Below are 19485 nucleotides of genomic sequence, written 5' to 3'. Positions count from 1 at the left end.
GAGGTAATAAGAGATCTGGGGACCCAGGTAGATAGTAATTTCTCCTTTGACAATCATATTGCCAAAGTAGTTAGGAAATCCTTCTATGTGGCCCATCTAATTACTAAAGGGTTCGCATCTAGAAATAAAGAGGTTATAGTGCCCCTCTACTCGTCACTCATTAGACTCATTAGAGAGTACAATGCCCCATTTGGGATGTACCTCACAAGACACTTCCAACAGCTGGAAAGACCACAAAAGTACCTCACCAAGAGGATTACTGGCCTCAAACATATGTCCTATGCAGCCCGACTGAAAAAACTCCGGCTGTACTCAGTGGCATATCACTTGCTCAGAGGTGATCTCTGCCTGACTTACAAAGTCATGTCCAACTCAGAATTGATGGACATGCTCCACCTAAAGAAATCCAAGTCACTGCTAGCCACGCGCTTTAGTGAGCTAAACCTCACCACAATAATAAATAGAACATGCTGGATGGATAGATTCCTGTCACAGAGACTCCCCATGCTTTGGAACAAAATTCCAAATTACATCAGGCAGAGCCCCTCACTAACATTCTTCAAGAGAAACCTTGACGAGTGGATGGGTAACAGAAAATACACCCCTGGGATCACTTCACTGGCTCAGCTTGACAGAGGATCACTTAATTTAATCAATGGGGCGGCGAAAGCCGACACTCTGGCTAGGCTTATAAATGCCCTCGGGCAGATAGCCTAGTACCTACCTATGAACCTATTTATATACACTATTACTGGTGAAGTTAATGTTTAGGTTTTGCATCTTCTTATTGGGTATTATATTTTTAACATATATTTTCACTTACATATTTGGCTTTTGAATGTATGATGCCGGTCCTTGTGTACATTTTATTTATATAGATATATATATATATATTTTAACGATCACATGACAATCATTTGAGGGTCATATGACTTGTATTAACTATTTAAGAAGGGGGAGTGGGATAACATATGTACCTGTTGAAGTTTTATGGATTATAAAATGAAAGTGCTAATACTATTAAACATTTGAACTATTTTAGGAAGTGGATATTGAATCGAAGTCCTAACCTGTACTTGGTGTTGCTGTTGCATTTGCAGTTATTGATATACTTATTAATTCCTAAAGGTGCAATAGATAAAGTATTTATCACTTTTTTTTATAAATAGGAGCACTGGTAGAGTTTTTTCATATTGGTGAAACCTGATCACATTTTAATAGGCTATTAAATGTACAATGCAGAGGAATAAATATTGATTCCTTTATTAGTTTTAAAAAGAAACCACTGAGAGAGTCTGGACCTGTGTTGGTAGTACACTTGACTGTATTTCAAGTGATCTGACTCCCTGATTCTTGGGGAATCTCAGCAAAAATTTGCCTTCAAGTTCTCACATTTGTTGCAAGTTGAAGCAAGCAAAGCTATAGTACACTTATACCCAAACTTGAGTATTTCTTACCAATGACTTCTGTTAACTGCAATCTGAACACTTCAGAATTGCAAACAACCTCCAACACAATGTTGTTTCATCACTATCCAACACTAGGGAACATCACTACAGAAAGTTAATTGCTTCCAGTCATCCAACACTAGGGAACATCACTACAGAAAGTTAATTGCTTCCAGTCATCCAACACTAGGTAACATCACTACAGAAAGTTAATTGCTTCCAGTCATCCAACACTAGGTAACATCACTACAGAAAGTTAATTGCTTCCAGTCATCCAACACTAGGGAACATCACTACAGAAAGTTAATTGCTTCCAGTCATCCAACACTAGGGAACATCACTACAGAAAGTTAATTGCTTCCAGTCATCCAACACTAGGGAACATCACTACAGAAAGTTAATTGCTTCCAGTCATCCAACACGAGAGAACATCACTACAGAAAGTTAATTGCTTCCAGTCATCCAACACTAGGGAACATCACTACAGAAAGTTAATTGCTTCCAGTCATCCAACACTAGGGAGCATCAGTACAGAAAGTTAATTGCTTCCAGTCATCCAACACTAGGGAACATCACTACAGAAAGTTAATTGCTTCCAGTCATCCAACACTAGGGAACATCACTACAGAAAGTTAATTGCTTCCAGTCATTGCTAGGACTAGGCTTCATCTTAACTCACTCATGTTTAAACTTATCTTTAACTACTGCTGTCTACCCTGTGCGTCTCAACCACAGTACAAAGCCACCACTTAATCCCTCAGATCCATTTCAGATAGTGTACCCCAGCTAGCATTTACTCCCTTAAAAAGTCCTTGGGTCAATTGTCTTTTGCTGAGATCAGTTAATCTTCATGGAACTCACTTCCTACTAACTTAAAATCTGAAATAGCTTGCATTATTGTAAACAATTGTTAAATTATCTGAAAAAGGAATGTAAGGGCAATTGTTTACAAGACTTGGGCTATTCATATCCTCTTGAGAAAAAAATATAAAGCAGCAATATTGATTCAGTAACATTTACTGTAAGGCAGTTGTAAACCATGGTGTTTAAATGGCTGTGTTATCTTATGTGAATTTATTAATTTGTCTTGTTTTTCTTTACTCTTTTTTAGATAATGTACCATATGTTATTGTACTTCTTTTAATATGTGTGAATATAGCAAAGCATTTGTGCATCGTTACTTTGTGTTATAAATGTCAACTATATCTACTCTTGTCTACACCTAATAGTTCAGACTGGAACTGAAAAAGGTACTTAGACCAGTCTACCCATCTGATTAAGGAAGTTTAATAAATAAATGAAAATGAGGATGGAAAGATTATTCGTTTTGACAATTTAACAACCTGTGCATCTGTCATGCATTCATGTTGAAACTTTTCAAATTCACCTGTTATCTACAATGCAGTCAATAAGAAGCAACCAAATCCTGTCTGCTTTCAGGTACCAGAAAGCTTTGAAGATGTTGCTGTCCAGTTTTCAAGAGAGGAGTGGGAGATGCTAAGTGAACAGCAGAAGGAGCTGCACAGAGAAGTCATGATACAGACCTATGAAAGCATGGTTTCTGTAGGTAAGTAGATGTCAGATCTGCCATCTGTATTTGTGCACTTAAACTGTAAAAGCGATGCAGTATATACTCACCAACATGGGGGAGCACTGTGTGTGTGTGTGTGTGTGTGTGTGTGTGTGTGTGTGTGTGTGTGTGTGTGTGTGTGTGTGTGTACAGACACACACACACACATTTATATTTGCAAATGGTAAAATATATAAATATATATATTTATAAAGGGTAAGGGGTAAAGAGGTCACACAGACAAGCGATTTATTAAAACTGCAAAAAAGATCCAGCCAAGCTATGCAATACCTTTAACCTCCTGTAGTGGAACCCTTGGATCATATGCAAATGACTCCTTAAAGACACAAACCACTTACAACTGTAGGGTTCATTGCTGAAGAGTGTGTGTGTGTGTGTGTGTGTGTGTGTGTGTGTGTGTGTGTGTGTGTGTGTGTGTGTGTGTGTACGCACTAACTCACTCATTCACTTACCCACCCACCCACACTGACATTATATATAAAGGCCCATGCGAGGTATGCAAATGACCCCTTAAAGGACCACTATGTGTTTTGTTAAATGTTTTCTCATTTTCTTCATCTCTTTCTCCCCTATCTTTTGACAGTGGCATCACTGAATACTCGTACTACCTGAAATAAAAATGTTTTACTGTTTCCCTTATCCCCCTATTTGTAGCTTCGTTACTGGCATCCATCTTCCTGCCTGTAAACATTATCGTGGTGCTGTATACAGTGTGTGAGCTCTGCAAGACAGCAGTAATAATGCCCTTTGTTTTCTTTCTGGTTCAGGAAACACTCAAGGACAGCCCTCCTTCAGTCCTTAAGCCCTGAAAATACCCATTCCAATTAGGTATTTAAAAGTTTCTTACAACTCCTCCTATGCCTGTAGTAAAACATGCTGGAGATCCTGCAACTGAGGAAACTGTTAGTCTCTCTCGAGTTGCTGGGAGCATTTGTTTTGTTGATGGACTATTCTGGTGTGAAACTGTGGACTAACTTTTTCCTCTGGAATTAATTAACATTTCCTTATTTCAGGTATGTTGAAACTATAGCCTCCATAGCTATTGCTTGTACCATGTGTGTGATGCCCGTGCACTTGCCCAGCAATAAGGAGCCTCAATCCTCACCAGTAACACCAGTAAGGGGCGTCCATATAGGGAAAGGATAATAAATACACAGACAGTAAAGTACAATTTCCTGTAAGAGCGCACAGAGATCACGGTCAGTCTGGGGCTGGTTTCTCCCTTTCTCTCCAGGTCCCCAATAACACTCCCCACTAGCACAGCTATAGGGTCCAGATCTCAGCCTAGTGGGCAAGCTAAAACCTCCAGCACCCTCTCTGTCCCACCAGTGCTTCGTGTCCCTGCCCAAGTAGTTGAGACACACACCCTTTGAGATGAGTTATATACAACCACACAGACACTCCTAGGGGAAGGCTAGCACAGGTTCTCTAACTGTGCCTCTTTTACCCAGACTATACGGTAGTACCACTTGCCACCACCTACTAATATTTATAAGCTACTCAAAGGCCCTTAAAAGGGTGTCCGATTATTACTGTGCAATATTATTATCCAAATGGTAAGTGTGACTGAACAGCAAAGCTTATTTGGAGTGACTTGGTACAGTATCACTATATATATGCAGTGCACTCTAGAGCTTAAATTATCTCTACACTAAACAGCCACAGTTGAAAGGTTTAAAAAACATTAAATAATAAAAACACAAGACAATATTTCTTACTACACAGTGCTAGTCAAGAGTTCAGAGATCAGAGAGAAATGTTTAAAATAATACAGTAGAAAAAGTTATGACATCACAGAAAAATACTTAGCCTAATCTTCCTACTTCCTGGTTCCCAGGTGAACAGATTCTCAGAGGTTAATAGTCCTTGATCTTGCAGCTGGTCAGGAAGCCAAAACAATAAAAGAAATGAGACGTGCGTGAATGGGAATACCTTCGTTGAAGGTTGTGCGTCAGGTCTGGCAACTCGCCACGTAAAAATCTACTGCCAGTCATTAGCGGACCGGAGTTCTGCTGTGGCGACCCCTAACTGGGAAATGCCAAAAGACACAACAGCATGCAACTTCTAGCAATTAACTCTGGTCTCAAGACAACAGCCAGAATTCCTTTGTCTAGACATATCGGCTCCAAGCCCAGACATCGAAGAATTGACTTATTAGATTTGTTACAGCAGAGTGCACTGTTACATTTTTTCAGTTCCTCCACATTTAACACCATTTTTTACCATTTAAGAGAACACGCCTGTGGCTTATATTAATATTTACAAATGACAGAATTGTCTACAAAATTCTATCTGGCTAGGCTGGCAGCCTCTACCTATCTTCACAATGTGTTTATTGTTTTTTAATGAAAATTTGAAGTAGGGATTGCCAGGCTTCTAAGAAACAGTTTGCTGCTAGGAATTGTGTCATGCATTTAACAATGTGCAGTAAGATTTGCAGATGGAAAGTATTTATTTTATTTATTATTATTTATTTTACATTTGTTGACCGGGCTAGTCTAGCTGGATATATGTCCATTTTCAGTAGAGGCCCGGGGAGAAAAGCTCCAAGGACTAGCAGTGACAGAGATTACAATAATATAGTAATAGTCAAATGAATTACAGCACATTGTTACATTGAGGTTCAGATAAACTTGTACAGAGTCCTTTAGTAGGTTAAAGCTAAGATCAAATACAGAGAGCAATCGTTTGAGAGATAGCAATCAAAAGAACACAATTTTGAATTGTAAACCATTTTTATTATTTATTCATTTATTTTTTAAGTAGTAAGAAGGTAATCGATATTACAGGTATGTGACATAGAACAGTGGAGTAGAGAAGTGTAGAGAGAGCAAGAAGGGGAAATGAGATATCAGTCAGGGTTAGAGCAGGGACAAAGCCAGTGAGTTTTAAGATATTCTTTAAGATGCTTTTTAAAAAGATGAGGGGAAGCAAGAGATGAAAGTTCATTAGGAAGCTGGTTCCAGCTTTTTCCAACTATGTTGGTGAAAAGTGATTCTCCAGCTTTGTTGTTAGATTTAGTAGTGGAAACTAGACTCTTGTTAGCTGAGCATAGTGTTGCAAGATTTTTGTAGGGGGTCATCAGATTAGTAAGGATTGGGGTATTATTAGGGTGATAAAGGATCTTTTGGGTGATAAGTTGTTGACACAGTAGTAGGTTCTGCAGTTCTAACCATCCCAGTTGTCTGAGGTTGAGGTACTGGTGAGTTCTAAAGGGAGTGCCAGTGGCAAATCTGGCTATGTTATTGTAACTGGTGGAAAGTTTGGTAAGGTTGTTTCTAGATAGATTGGTATATATTGCAGAAGCATAGAGTAGGGTAGAGATCAGGTGTGTCTGGGCAATAGTGATTCTGGAAGAAGGGGTAAGGAAGGGTTTGATTCTGTAAAGGGTGCCTAGTTTTTGTTGACAGACTTTATTGTATAATTTATATGGTCATCATAGCTAAGGTTGTTATCAATTGGTACTCCTAGTAGACGGGTTGTAGTGTCAGGAGATATGTTAGTTCCATTGTTGGAGGTTACTGTGAAGTGTAGTTGAGATGTCTTATGAATAGGAGCAAAGAGTAATAATTTTGTTTTTTGTGGGTCCAGGAGGAGGCAGTGTTGCATGAACCAATTTTCAACAGTTAAATACTGTTTGGGTGAGGGACTGGAGAGAGGTTATGGACTTGGCTGAACAAATTAAAGTTGAGTCATCTGCATATTGAATGCAGGTGGCTGGAGGAATTTTGGTATGTAGATCATTAATAAACAATAAAAAGAGAAGAGGTCCTAAAATAGAGCCTTGTGGTACTCCAATGTTCACAGGGAGGTAAATGGAAAATATTATTATCCCAAAGTACTGCTTGCTGTCTGTTTTCAAGATAGGATTTAAACCATTGTAATGCTTGTGGATCAAGTGATTGGGCTTTTAGTATGTTAATAAGCATGTTATGGTTCACCATATCAAAGGCTTTTGAAAGGTCAATAAATAGTGCAGAGGAGAAAGTATTACTGTTACGATTTTTGTTTATGGAGTCAGAAAAGGATAGCAGGGCAGTTGTTGTGCTATGGAATGGCCTAAAACCGTACTGGCAATTGGCAAGTAAATTGTTATGGAGAAGGTGGTCAAGTAGTTGTCTGTGTATGCATTTTTCCATTATTTTAGCTATTGGAGAGAGTAAGGCAATAGGCCAAAAGTTGGAGAGCTCGGTAGATGATCCACCTTTGTGTAGAGGGATGATGTGAGATACTTTCCATATGGAAGGGCTTTTGCTTTCTAAAATTGTTCTATTTATAAGGAAAGAGATGGGATAGGTAATGGTTTTAGCTGCAGTACAGGTATTCTGCTGGAAGACGGTCAACAGAAGGGGTGCATGGTTTAAGTTTTTGAAGGAGGTTGCAAATGAGGGATGTGGGTGCAGGTTGTATATAGAAGGTTGGAGTTGAAGTATTATTGTTATTTAATGGTGGAGTGGTAATAGGTGGTAAAATATTAGCTAGGGTTAGAATGGCTTCAGTAAAATAGTTATTAAAGGCATCAGGAATCTGGTTAGAGTTATTGTTGAATCCTGAAGGGGCAGGCGTTTTAGAGTGCCCTGTCTGAAGAAGATTGTTAATGCCTGACCAGAATTTTTGTGTTTTTTGTTGGTGGGTTTGTTGGAGGTGAAGGTAATAGTCTTTTTTGTCTCTGAGAATGTCTTTCTTGGTGGCATTTCTTAACTGTTTAAAGTAAAGTTGATCTGATGGACTTTTGGAGGCTCTCCATTTGGCCCAAATTTTATTTCTGTGGAGGATCTTTTGCCTAGTATGTTTTGTAAGCCAGGGGGCAATTTTGGTTCTTATTCAGGAAGAGCGATAGGGGGCGTGGTAATCTTGAATTTGAAGGAATCTAGTATTAAAGTAGGTCACTGCTTCATCAAGCTGAAGATCAAGCATATGTGACCAGTCACATGCTTTCAGTTCGTTTTGGAAGCTCTCTGGATTAAAGAATATTTTGGAGCGGGAGGATTTAAAATTATTAATATTAGGGCTGTGAATTTTTTGTTTAATGATATAGGTTAGCATATAGTCACTGATATTATCGGGAAGGGTTCCTGGTTTATAAGTATCAAGATGGTTTTTGAGAAGGATCCAGTCTAGGGTGGTTTCCTTATTGCTTGGCTTTTGGATTCTAGTAGGAGTGGTTATTATCTGTGAGAAACCGTGAAGATTTATATGATTGGTAGGATTAGGGGAACTACAGGTTGCCCAGTCTATAGGTCTATAGGTCTGAGGTAGGTGGGTAGAGAGGTACCTAAGTATGTTTTCAAGCATATTAATAGTATTTCCAGGGGGAGATATGTGCAAATGAGATAGATAGATTTGGAGTTGTTGATTTGTAGCTTGGCAGTACGGGTTTCAGCATTGGTATCTGAGGGTTGGAGCACATTGAAGGGTGAAACTTGGAGTTCAGATTTATACAAAATGGCTACACCTCCACCCTTTTTGCTTTTGCGGTCATATATTAGGATATTATATCCAGGGGGGGTAATCTCATCTCCTGGTCCAGAGTTGAGGGTTTTAGCCATGTTTCTGTAATACAGAGTATGTCAAATGAGTGCACCACTAAGAGTGCATGTAGGTGCGTAATTTTATTATTAATGCTGCGGATGTTAAGGTGAGCTATCGGGAGGGAGGTAGATGGTCTATTAGGGGTAGTGATAGTAGGAGATGTTAGGTTGTGTGGGTTATTGGGAGTATTAGTATTGGGGCCAGGGTTTGGATGAATATCACCATCTAATAGGGGGTGCTGTAGAGGATATTGTACAAACTTAAGGATTGTGTAGTAATTAATTAGGATTTTTTGCCAAGGAAGTAAGTAACATGGTTAGATCTATGGTACTTTGGAAGAATATAGATAGAGATGGTGGTTATGTTACTATGTTTGAGGGACTTTATGTGAGAAATGGGTAGAGTTTGTTGGTAGGGATGGTGCTGCTTAGGAAGAGAAGAATGTTCAAAGAAGGTTAGTGTGTATGGAATTGTAAGAGAAGCAAGAGTTGTAGTTAAGAGTAGTAGGTTTGTGAATATAGATTTGTATGTTGGGTCCATTAGGATGTATAGAAAAGGAGTTAGTGTGTTGAGCGAAGGAGTGAGGTGTGTAAGAATAAAGGTGGGAGAAGGAGAAATTGTTGTGTGAGATGAAGTAGCTTGGGGGAAGAAGTGAAGTATAAAACTAAATAAAAGGTGGTTGAAAGAGTGAAGCTATAAAATATAGCAATACAGGGTAACGTGTGGAAAGGTTAGGGAGTGGACCTAAAAGGTAAAATAGCTTAATTAAGAAATTGTTGAGGTAGGGGGTATGGTTGTTAAGTAGAAGTAATATGTGGTAGGGTGATAATGGGAGGGGGTGTGGCGATAGAAGTATATAGCTAGGACCACTTGGGGTGTGTGGGAATTGGGGGTAGGTGAGAGGAGTGAGCCCGAAGGGCGAATGGAGCAGGTTAGAGCATCTATATGAAAGATTTTCCAGAGACAATCGGAGAGGAGAAGATTCCAGAGGCAGAGAGGGTGGTCACAGGTCCATTCAAGGGCAGGAAGAGGAGGAGAAAAGTGTATCCATGAAGGAGAGAAGACGTCTGAGGTAAGGAGACTACAGTAGAGGTGCTTAGTTTCAGAGTTAAGCAAGCAGAATGTTTCACAACAGAAAGGGACTATACAGGGCAGAGAAGGTGTAAAAAGAAAGCGTGACTAAATCTGGTTCTTAGAAAAGTAACGCCAAGCAATAGCATTTGTAGAATATAAATTTTTTTTTTCACATTGTTCCTGTAAACGTTTATTTCTTAACTTGCTTGTCTTATCCGTAACATGATTGCTGAATGTTAGTGAATTTGCAAGGAAAGTGCCGTCATCTCAATTATAGCACTGATGAATTTCTATGTAAGAGGCTCTTTGTAAATTTGCTGCCTTTCCGCTCATTAATAGAACTGGCTGTACATTTTCCATGTAATATGATGTTTAACTGTGACTTTGGGTTAGCTTTTTCTCTGAGGTGGGGGAAGTTGTGAAGTATACGTTCGTGGCTGTTCAGGTTTCGCTTCTAGTAAAGTGCCGATGACCAATAATTTCAATGGTACAGATTCATGCTGACTGTCTTGATTTCTGCCTCATTTTTTTCCATAAAATTATTTTCTGTCAAATCACTGGCAAATTGTTGAGGGTTGAACTCGGAAAATAACGACAGACACTATAATTTCAGAATTCATACCCTTCAGAAAAGTACTGGTAATGCCAGTCCTGTTATTTTATCAGCATTCTAAACTTGTAAGGGTGATATTTAAAAAGTGTTTAGTGTGACAGGAGTCCGGGTTGTGTAGTATTTACACAGTAGTATGAGTTATTCAATATAAACGCTCCGTCATGCCCTTGTAAAAGAACGCGTGAACCATGGGAATGTTATAGTTTGTGGTTTGCTGCCTGTTTCACCAGTGCGCGCCTTTTAATGAGGAAGTGAAGATGACGCGGTTTTCTCCTTCTCCAAGTGGCTATTCTGTCAAACAGAAATCCTTCACGGTAGGAATCATCCACGCTAACAAATGACACAACAGACACTGCATTTGCCATTCATGCCTAATAATCCCAGCATGCAGCAGGTTTAACAAGTCGGATATAACTGTTTTTTGTTATGTAGTACAACCAAAGGTAGCACAGCACACCAACAGAGCCCAGGAATAACGTGTCCAAATAAATCACCATAAGCACGTTCTACCTGGCGGCTAAACGTTATAAACTCCAACTGCTTAAAGTTAATGGAAAAAGTCACAAATCGCTGATACTACTCCTCTATAGGAAAATGTAGCCAACAATCTTCAGACCTAAATGATTAATTATTATGTTTTGTCTTGTTATGATTTTTTAACCTATATGTATGTGTACCTGTTCTTGTCATTATGCTTATACACACGTATTATTAGGCGCATATACATATATTTTTATATTGTTATATTTGGTATTTTTGTTTTATTACATTAGTTATGCTTATATATTTATTGTAGTTAGGCATACATGAAGTCTAATGGCTATGAAGTTTTAATAATGTATTTAGTTAAATTTTATAAGCTGAGTATTTATGTAATTGTTTTGAAATGCGGTCCCACCAATCACTGTAAAGGGAGGGATATTTAAATTGTCTCATATGGGTGCTATTTGTAAAGTCTGAAGAAGCCTATTGGCAAAAGCACTCACTTTTTGTCACTCTGGAATAAAGCTGTGTTTTTATCCATCTCAGGACTGTTGGCTACATTTTCCTATAGAGGAGTAGTATCAGCGATTTGTGACTTTTTCCATTAACTTTAAGCAGTTGGAGTTTATAACGTTTAGCCGCCAGGTAGAACGTGCTTATGGTGATTGACTCTGTTTTTTGCTATGTACTGTAGGCCCTAGAGATGGAGGCTAAAGTTGCTTGCAGTGCAAATGGAAACAACATATGAAGTATAATTTATGTAATTAATTTGGGCATTTCACAGAATTGCACATGCTCTAATTCCCATACTTACTTTACAGGCGATTGATAATGCACAGATTACTACTTTATGATGGTGTATGGCAATATTTTCTTTTGTCCAACCCCTCTACAGAATTCCGCATTTGCTGTTGCTGTACTCTCCTCTTATGTAGAAAGTTCTACATCAGGATAATCCTTTCTAGAACTCTGTTTACTTTCTGACTTGAGGAACCTTGTGTTTTCCCCAACAGTTTGGTGTTCTCCTTCCTTATTAATCTTTTCCTTCCACTCACTGACTGATTTGAGGTGGCCAGGGTCTTTGTGGAATGTTTGCATAGGCAGACAGCTGGATCACTTCCCTCTCTCAAGTTTATGAAAGGAACAACTGTGGATTAGATGTGAGCACCCATTTCTCTCTATGGCTGTTTCAGCTGCATTTACCATTGAGTTAGACACTTCCAGTAGTGGGATCCCATTTTATATGTTAAGCATATTACTTCCTTTGAGTCAGTTTCCAGAACTGGTTAGTTTTACAAAAGATGGTGTGTCCTAAGTGGGCTTGCCTTCCTGTCCTAACATTTGTCCCCTTTGTGGGCTCCAGTGTTGGCTTCTTCAGATTTTGCATTGGCTGCTCTGATGCTTGAGCTGCCTCCTGGTGGCAATGCATAATGTCTAGTATAGGCTATCCTGGTTTTAGACATACTGCAGCATTGATGAGGGCCAACCTAGACTCCACCAGTTTTACAGGGACTAATGTTGGCTATTCGTGCACAGATCACATCAACATTCGGAGGCCCAATGCATGTGTTAAACCCTGCTCAGTTGCAGGACTTTCAAGGGGTCTTGTCCCTGCAGTCTTTAGTGGCCTATGCAGGACCTTTGTCCCATGACATTTAGCTGCTAGAAGACAGTTTTCATTCTTTAGACACAGAATCCTCCCAGTAAACATTGAGGAAGAAAACCAAAAATATTTATCTCATTATCCTCCAGTGTAAGGTGAGGGTGTTGAGGTGTTCATAGTTATACCTTCACATCCAGAGGACCTGAAATTCAGTAAAGATTTACAGATGTTGGAAGACCCTCCCAGGCAATTTCCTCTCCAAAGAAAAGATAACAGAATGACAGTAAATATCAGGGTTCATCTTTCTGTGTGATTCTCCCCTTATTATTATCCAACGACGCTGGTACTGTAAGAGTGGGGCAACCCAAACACCCTGGCCGTTTGTCAGAGAAGGTCATAAAGGTAAGTGATGACTGAAATCTCCTAAGGCAGATATGAAAGTTACGTATTTAACATAAGACTAAGTCTCTTGGACAACTCAGACTTAATTAGCCAACACTTCCCCCGTCTCTCCAGTTGGGTGGTAGAAGGTATGTTAGATGACCACATCCATTAATTTCACATTAGTGTTTTCAGAAACTGGAGAATGGAGTAGAGGCATTGAATGCCCCAGGAAGGTGAGGTGCAGTTGTAATCTGGTTAAGTACCCTAGCTTGGGACTCCTGGTAAATCTGCCTGATTAAGTCTACCCATTCTCATGAGACACCATCTGTTGAGCTGAATTTGTGAAGCACATCAAGTACTAAAGGTTAATGGAAACTGATGCAGGTCCATTGCTATGGTAACGACAGTATTTTTTACAATACCCCTTCCCCATCTCTTGGATCTTGTTCCTTATGTTTTACAGAATTCTGTGTAATGGCCAGTGACCATGAGTGATGGGCCTTTTTCTGCCGGGAACATCAAAGGCAGTAGGGGCCAAGTCTCCACTGATGGAAGTATGTGGCTGTGTAGAAAATTAGCATAGGTACAGTACTTGTAGTGCTAGCTGGCTAATAGAATGAGTGGAGAATGAGATCTGGGGTTTCAGGAGAGCCCTGTAGAAAGAAATTAATTAATTTGTTTTTTAAATAATCAGCTTATTTGTTCACATTGTGAGGATGCAGTGAAGAACGGCCAAGGAGATACTGTGCAGCTTAACAAGAGGCATTGGCATTGTAAAGTAGCAAACTTTATCCATTGTAGAGTAAAATAAAAGAACCTATATCAGCCGGAATTGCCTTTCAAAACATATCTTCAAGGGTGCAGAGTTTGACAGAGAGTGGGAGCAGATCATTTTTAACAATAGTGAAATGAAGAAAATACATGGATACATGAAATGGCTTTTGTCCAACAGTTTAATTGTGAGAAACTTCCAAGAACATACAATGCATACATGAGGGAATCCTAGTAAGAATTCTTAATTATCATCTTCTTTCGGCTGTTCCTGTTAGGGGTCGCCACAGCGGATAATCTGTTTCCATTTCTTCCTGTCCTCTGCATCTTGCTCTGGCACACCAACCACCTGCATGTCCTCTCTCACCACATCCATAAACCTTATCTTAGGCCTTCCTCTTTTCCTCTTACCTGGTAGCTTCATCCGTAACATCCTTTTCCCAATATACTCAGCATCCCTCCTCAGCACATGTCCAAACCAATGTAATCTTGCTTCTCTGGCTTTGTCTCCAAACCTTCCAACCTAGGCTGACCCTCTAATATACTTATTCCTAATCCTGTCCATCCTCGTCACACCCAGTGCAAATCTTAACATCTTTAACTCTGCCACATCCAGCTCTAACTCCTGACTTTTTGTCAATGCCACTGTCTCCAACCCATATAACAAAGCTGGTCTCACTACCCTCTTGTAGACCTTCCCTTTCACTCTTACTGGTACTCATCTGTCACAAATCACTCCTGACACTCTTCTTCACCCACTCCATCCTGCTTGTACTCTCTTCTTCACCTCTCTTCCACACTTAGCATTACTGTGAGCTATTGATCCCAAGTATTTACAGTCATCCACCTTCGCCACCTCTACTCCTTGCATCCTCACCATTCCTCTATCCTCCCTCTCATTCACACACATATATTCTGTCTTAGTCCTGCTGACCTTCATTCCTCTTCTCTCTAGAGCATATCTCCACCTCTCCAGGGTCTCCTCCACATGTTCCCTACTCTCACTACAGATCACAATGTCATCTGCAAACATCATAGTCCATGGGGACTCCTGTCTGATCTCGTCTGTCAACCTGTCCATCACCATTGCAAATAAGAAAGGGCTGATCCTTGATGTAATCCCACCACCAATTTAAACGCATCTGTCACTCCCACCGCAGAACTCACCGCTATCATAGGTTCATAGGTTCATAGGTTCATACTAGGCTATCTGCCCGAGGGCATTTACAAGCCTAGCCCATCGTTTTGTGGCTTAGGCCACCCCTTTAGTATGGGGAACTATACCCATTATTTTTCTGTGCCTCTGTCGAGCAGTGACACTGAGGTAATCCCTGGGGTATATCTGCGATCTCCCATCCATTGGTCAAGATTTCTCTTGAACAAGGCCAGCGTGCTCTGCCTCACATGTACGATTTTGTTCCACAGCATAGGGAGTCTTTGGGTGATGAATCTATCCCTCCAGCACGCCTATTAATAGCCGTGTCAAGGTTTAAGTCTCCGCCCTTGTGGCTCTGATGGATCTAGATTTTTGAGGTGAAGCATATTCATCAAATCTGGGTTTGACATGGCCTTGTATGTTAGGCAAAGGTCACCTCTGAGCAGACTGAATAGAGCTGGAGTTCTTTCAGTCGGGCAGCATAGGACAGATTTTGAGACCCTTTATCCTTTTGGTGAGGAACTTTGTGGCCTCTCCAGCTGCTGCAAGTGTCGGGTCAGATACATTCGAATGGGGCATTGTACTCAATCATTGGTCTGATGAGTGATGAGTAAAGGGAGACTATGACCTCCCTTGATCTAGATGAGAATCCCTTCATGATAAGGTGGGCAATGTAGAAGGTCTTCCTAACTACTTTAGCTACATGGGTGTCGAATGACAGACTACTATCAACCTGGGTCCCCAGGTCCCTGATAACTTCTTCTGTGCTCAGTGGATTGCCACCTATTTGGTAGCTAGGGGTAACCTTGTTTTTCCCAAGGGTATGACTATGCATTTTTGGCATTTAACTTTAGGGCTCTGGCACCAGTTATCCGTTTCTGTGAGACCCTTCTGAAGGATATCTGTGTCAGATGTGTTTTCTACTATGGCCCAGTTTGCAGTCATCTGCAAACTTTGTCAGCCATAACCCTCCTGTGTTTGCTTGTACTTGGAAAAGTAGATGCCAAACAAGAGTGGGCCCAGGACTGAGCCCTGTGGGACACCACTTGTGACAGGCTTTGAGTCTGACATGGCGCCAGCAGCTCTGACCCTGTGGGTTCTGTCACTCAGCCAGTTTGCAACCCATCTTGTGATGTATGGGTTGACATTTAAGCTGATGAGTTTTTCAATGATACCCGAATGGGGTATTGTATCGAAGGCCTTAGCCAGATCGAGGTAGGCTGTATGGACTGCCTTTCCCTCATCAATGGCTTTGGTGACTGTTTCAAAAAGTCAACCAAGTTTAAAAGGCATGATCTGCCTTTGACAAAGCCAAACTGGGTTGGATCCAAAGTCTGCAAATTCCCTATGTCTTTATTTATGAGGTCCATTATGATCCTCTCCATGGCTTTGCAGATAAGGCTTGTCAAGCTAATGGGCCGGTAATTTTTGTGAAGTGGTACCACAGTTGCAGTGCCCACTCCCGTGCGCCATCCAGAGGTAAGACTTTGATTAAACAGCTGTCCTAGCTGTGGGTTTAATTCCTCATTGAGTTCATGGAGCACACAGCCGGGGACACCATCAGGTCCCATGGATGCTGTGTTTTTTGCTTTGGAGAGAGCAGTTCTCACTTGGGCGCTGGAGATGTTTGGGGGCTGCAATCGTTTGGTATAGATATCTCTCCTTTTGGGGGAGGGAGAAGTTTGCACTGAACCTGTCAGCCAGTATGTTGGCAATGTCTGTAGGATCAGTAATCTTCACATCATTTTGAACTAGCTCTGAGCATATCTGGGAGTTTCCTCCCAGGTTTCTTATAGCTAAAGAAGGCCTTATGATTGTCTTTTGAGTCTTTAGCTATTTTTCTCTCGAAATTTGCTTTGGATGATTTTATGAGAGCTCTTAGTTTTTACTTATAGTGATCAAGGGTGTCTTACCTTTTAAGGATTTTGCTCTATCTTGTAGTAGCTTCCTCCTTTTGTTGTAGAGTTTGTTTATGGCTGGGGTCCACCAGACTGGATGCTTGCCTTTGGTACAAAGAGTCTTTGTTTTGCTTGGGATTGCCTTATCCATGCAGTCCTGCAGGTGCTGGTAGAAGGCATTTGTAAGTGATTCAGCGGCTTGAGTACTGTTTTCCACGCCCGGGCCTGCCTCGGCTAAAGGAGACCACACTAGTCTTTAGAAGTGTGAAGTCGGCTTTTGAGAAGTTCTTTACTGTGGTCTTTTTATTTCAGGTGGGGTGGGATGAGGACCTCCAGCGAGATTAGTTTGTGGTCTGATCTCACCAGTGAGGTACACCTCGGTGTTGAACATTGTGCTCCCATGTTCGTGATGATGAGATCAAGTATGTTATCTCCTCTTGTGGGGATGGTGACTAGTTGTTCCATGGCATTTGAGTTTATGAATTCCAGGAACTTTTGGGCTAGGGTGTTTGGGCTTGAGTAGTGTTCCCAGTCTATATTAGGGTAATTGAAGTCACCTAGTATGATGGTGTTTGGTGATACATTTATCCCTCTAGTGTTTTCAGGAAGGCCATGTGAGGTTCCTGAGTTTGTGAGGGTGGCCTGTAACATGCTACAATTTGCAGAGCAGTCTTGCCTATGGTTAATTGCACCTGGATGGTCTCCGATGCATCGTCGTTGCCACCAGTCTTGAGGTGTGGGTGTCCTTGATGAATATGGATACCCCTCCTTTCTTGGTATTGTCCAGATTTTGGGGCGGAGCATGATATGAGGTAAAACCTGATAGCGCGGGTGCTCTCAGGAGCCTTGAACCAGGTTTCTGTCACAGCACAGACATCGATGTTCTCCATACTGAGAAGGGCCTCTTGAGATTTAGACTTCTGGCATTGAGCAGCATTACCCTTAGTTTTTCCTTTTTGTGTTCTAGGGTGGTAGGTTTAGAATTTGAGCCTTGCCTAAAAAGGCACTATGGGGTGGCAAGAGCCTTTGCCAATATCCGGAATCCCAGGGTGACAGGTGCAAGCCGCAGCGTGGCTTGTCCAGCATGTCATCCCAGGCAGACAGACACTGGATCCCCTTTGAATGACACCAGTGTTTAAGCCAATTGTTAAAGCTGATCATCTTATCTCTGTATTGTGGCATCATTCTTGGTGAAGGTAGGATACTGCTCAAGGTCAGGGTCATACCTGTCTGGGCTACATAATCAGAGAGCTCCTCAATGTCTCTTTTCATGTAGTCCTCAGGTCGTTTACACCAGCGTGGACAATGACTGAATCATATTTGTACCTGCTGTTGAGAGACCTGAGTGCTTGCGTTATGTGGCGGATTCTAGCGCCCGACAGGCAGCTTACTGTGACCTTCTCCTTACTCAGTCTGGTGGCGGGCGTCAGTGTGTCTGACTATGGAGTCACCAATGACTAGTGTGTCTGGCATTGTGTTTGGCCTTAAGGGCTGTGACTGTTTGACACTCTGACTGTGAGGTCTATGTGTTGCAGGTGTTGTGTTCTGAGGTGGTGGTTGTTTGGGTGTCTGCTTTGGTGGCCTCTGCTGTTTTGGTAGATTTTTGATCAGAGCCTCCAGTATGTCTTTGTGTGTTTATGTGTATGATTTGAGGTTGTAATGGTAATATGTGAGACTGGGTCTATAGTGTGTGTGGTAACCTTCTCCTCCTGACTGGTCTTGCCAGTCCTATGTTGAGAGAGCTCAGCCTCCAGTTTGGCCGTGTAGTTGCATCTCTCGCATGTATTTGTGTTTTGTGGGAGGAGGAGAGGGTTGTCTGTGTACATGAGGCAATTGTAACATTGCCTCAATATTCCCAGGTTCACCAGCTGAGCAGGAGAGGACACTAGCAACTGATCCCTCGACATGCTAGAAGGAATAGACAAAAAACTTTAAAAAGATTCCGGGGCGTGGGTGACCGAGAAATGGGGGTTGCCTTTTGGGGTACTATCTATGACAAGAGTGCCGTATCAAGGTAATAAGTACTGTAGGAGCAAGTGCTACGTTTAACAGATAGAGAATAGTCTACTTGGAGTCAAGTAGAGATGATCTTTTAATTATAGGATACGCTGATTAGATCAGTAGTATAGTTCGAGGAAGGTAGTTTTAAGGGAAAATTTGAAGAGTGGACTTTAGGTAGCCGAATAGCTTAAACCTGCTTAACCGGCTGCCCTAGTGTGCAACAGTAGCAACTCCTGGCTAAATCGGCTAAATCGCTAAAAGCGTGCTTTATAGCAGGGGCTGGATAAGACAGGAAATGACCCAAATTGGCCAACAAACCACAAGTCACTGCCCTAAACCACTCCTCCGAGGACAAATGAAGGAGTTATGGAAATGACCCTAGTGGCCAATAAAACTACAGTTTCAAGTCAGTAACCACCTCTCCGGGGCAGGGAAGCTGCTCAATGTTAGTCACTCCCACTGATAAACACAGAGACCCTCCTTCAGCCCAAGCAAAATGGCCTCACAGAAACTTTCAAACAGTTCAGGAACAGCAAGCCTGTAACTGAACTTTTTAACTCTCAGAAAAGTGGGAAAAAGCAAGATTTTTTTTGTTTTGTTTTTACAGAGATAGCAGAGGTTCACAAGTAATATCAAGTTATAACAGTGCAGTAAATGACCCCACACAAGAGTGCTAGGTCAAGGACAGAAAATATGCAAGTTTTAAGAAAAAAACGATTTAAAATTAAGTGCAAACAGGAAATTCAGCAAACAGCTTTTGGTTGTGCTCTAAATACAGCTACTAATACAGAAATCAAGTTTAACAAGCCAGAAAATGCTCAAGCTAGGCAGCTATGCAGAAAAACTTAGCAAATAAACAGAGAAAAAATACTTAAAATCTCAAAAGTGGCTCCCTTCTTCTCTCAGCGTTTTTTCCTCTTGGAGGGTGCTT

General features: G+C 41.1%; 1 protein-coding gene across 1 annotated transcript in view; it reads left to right on the top strand.

Annotated features, from left to right (window-relative positions):
* The window catches only part of LOC122797918 (neurotrophin receptor-interacting factor homolog), a 116933-nt gene that overhangs the window by 18219 nt on the left and 79229 nt on the right, over nt 1-19485 (top strand). The window contains exon 2 of the mRNA XM_044066437.1: nt 2854-3015. Coding sequence (XP_043922372.1) covers nt 2854-3015 — 162 coding nt within the window. The remainder of the gene's footprint in view (nt 1-2853; nt 3016-19485) is intronic.

This window comes from Protopterus annectens, chromosome 3.part1, assembly GCF_019279795.1.
Source record: "Protopterus annectens isolate FY-2018-M chromosome 3.part1, PAN1.0, whole genome shotgun sequence".
In the NCBI taxonomy this organism is placed as follows: domain Eukaryota; kingdom Metazoa; phylum Chordata; order Ceratodontiformes; family Protopteridae; genus Protopterus; species Protopterus annectens.
The sequence above is the reverse complement of the archived record's forward strand: the minus strand, read 5'-3'. Positions and strand labels throughout refer to the sequence as shown.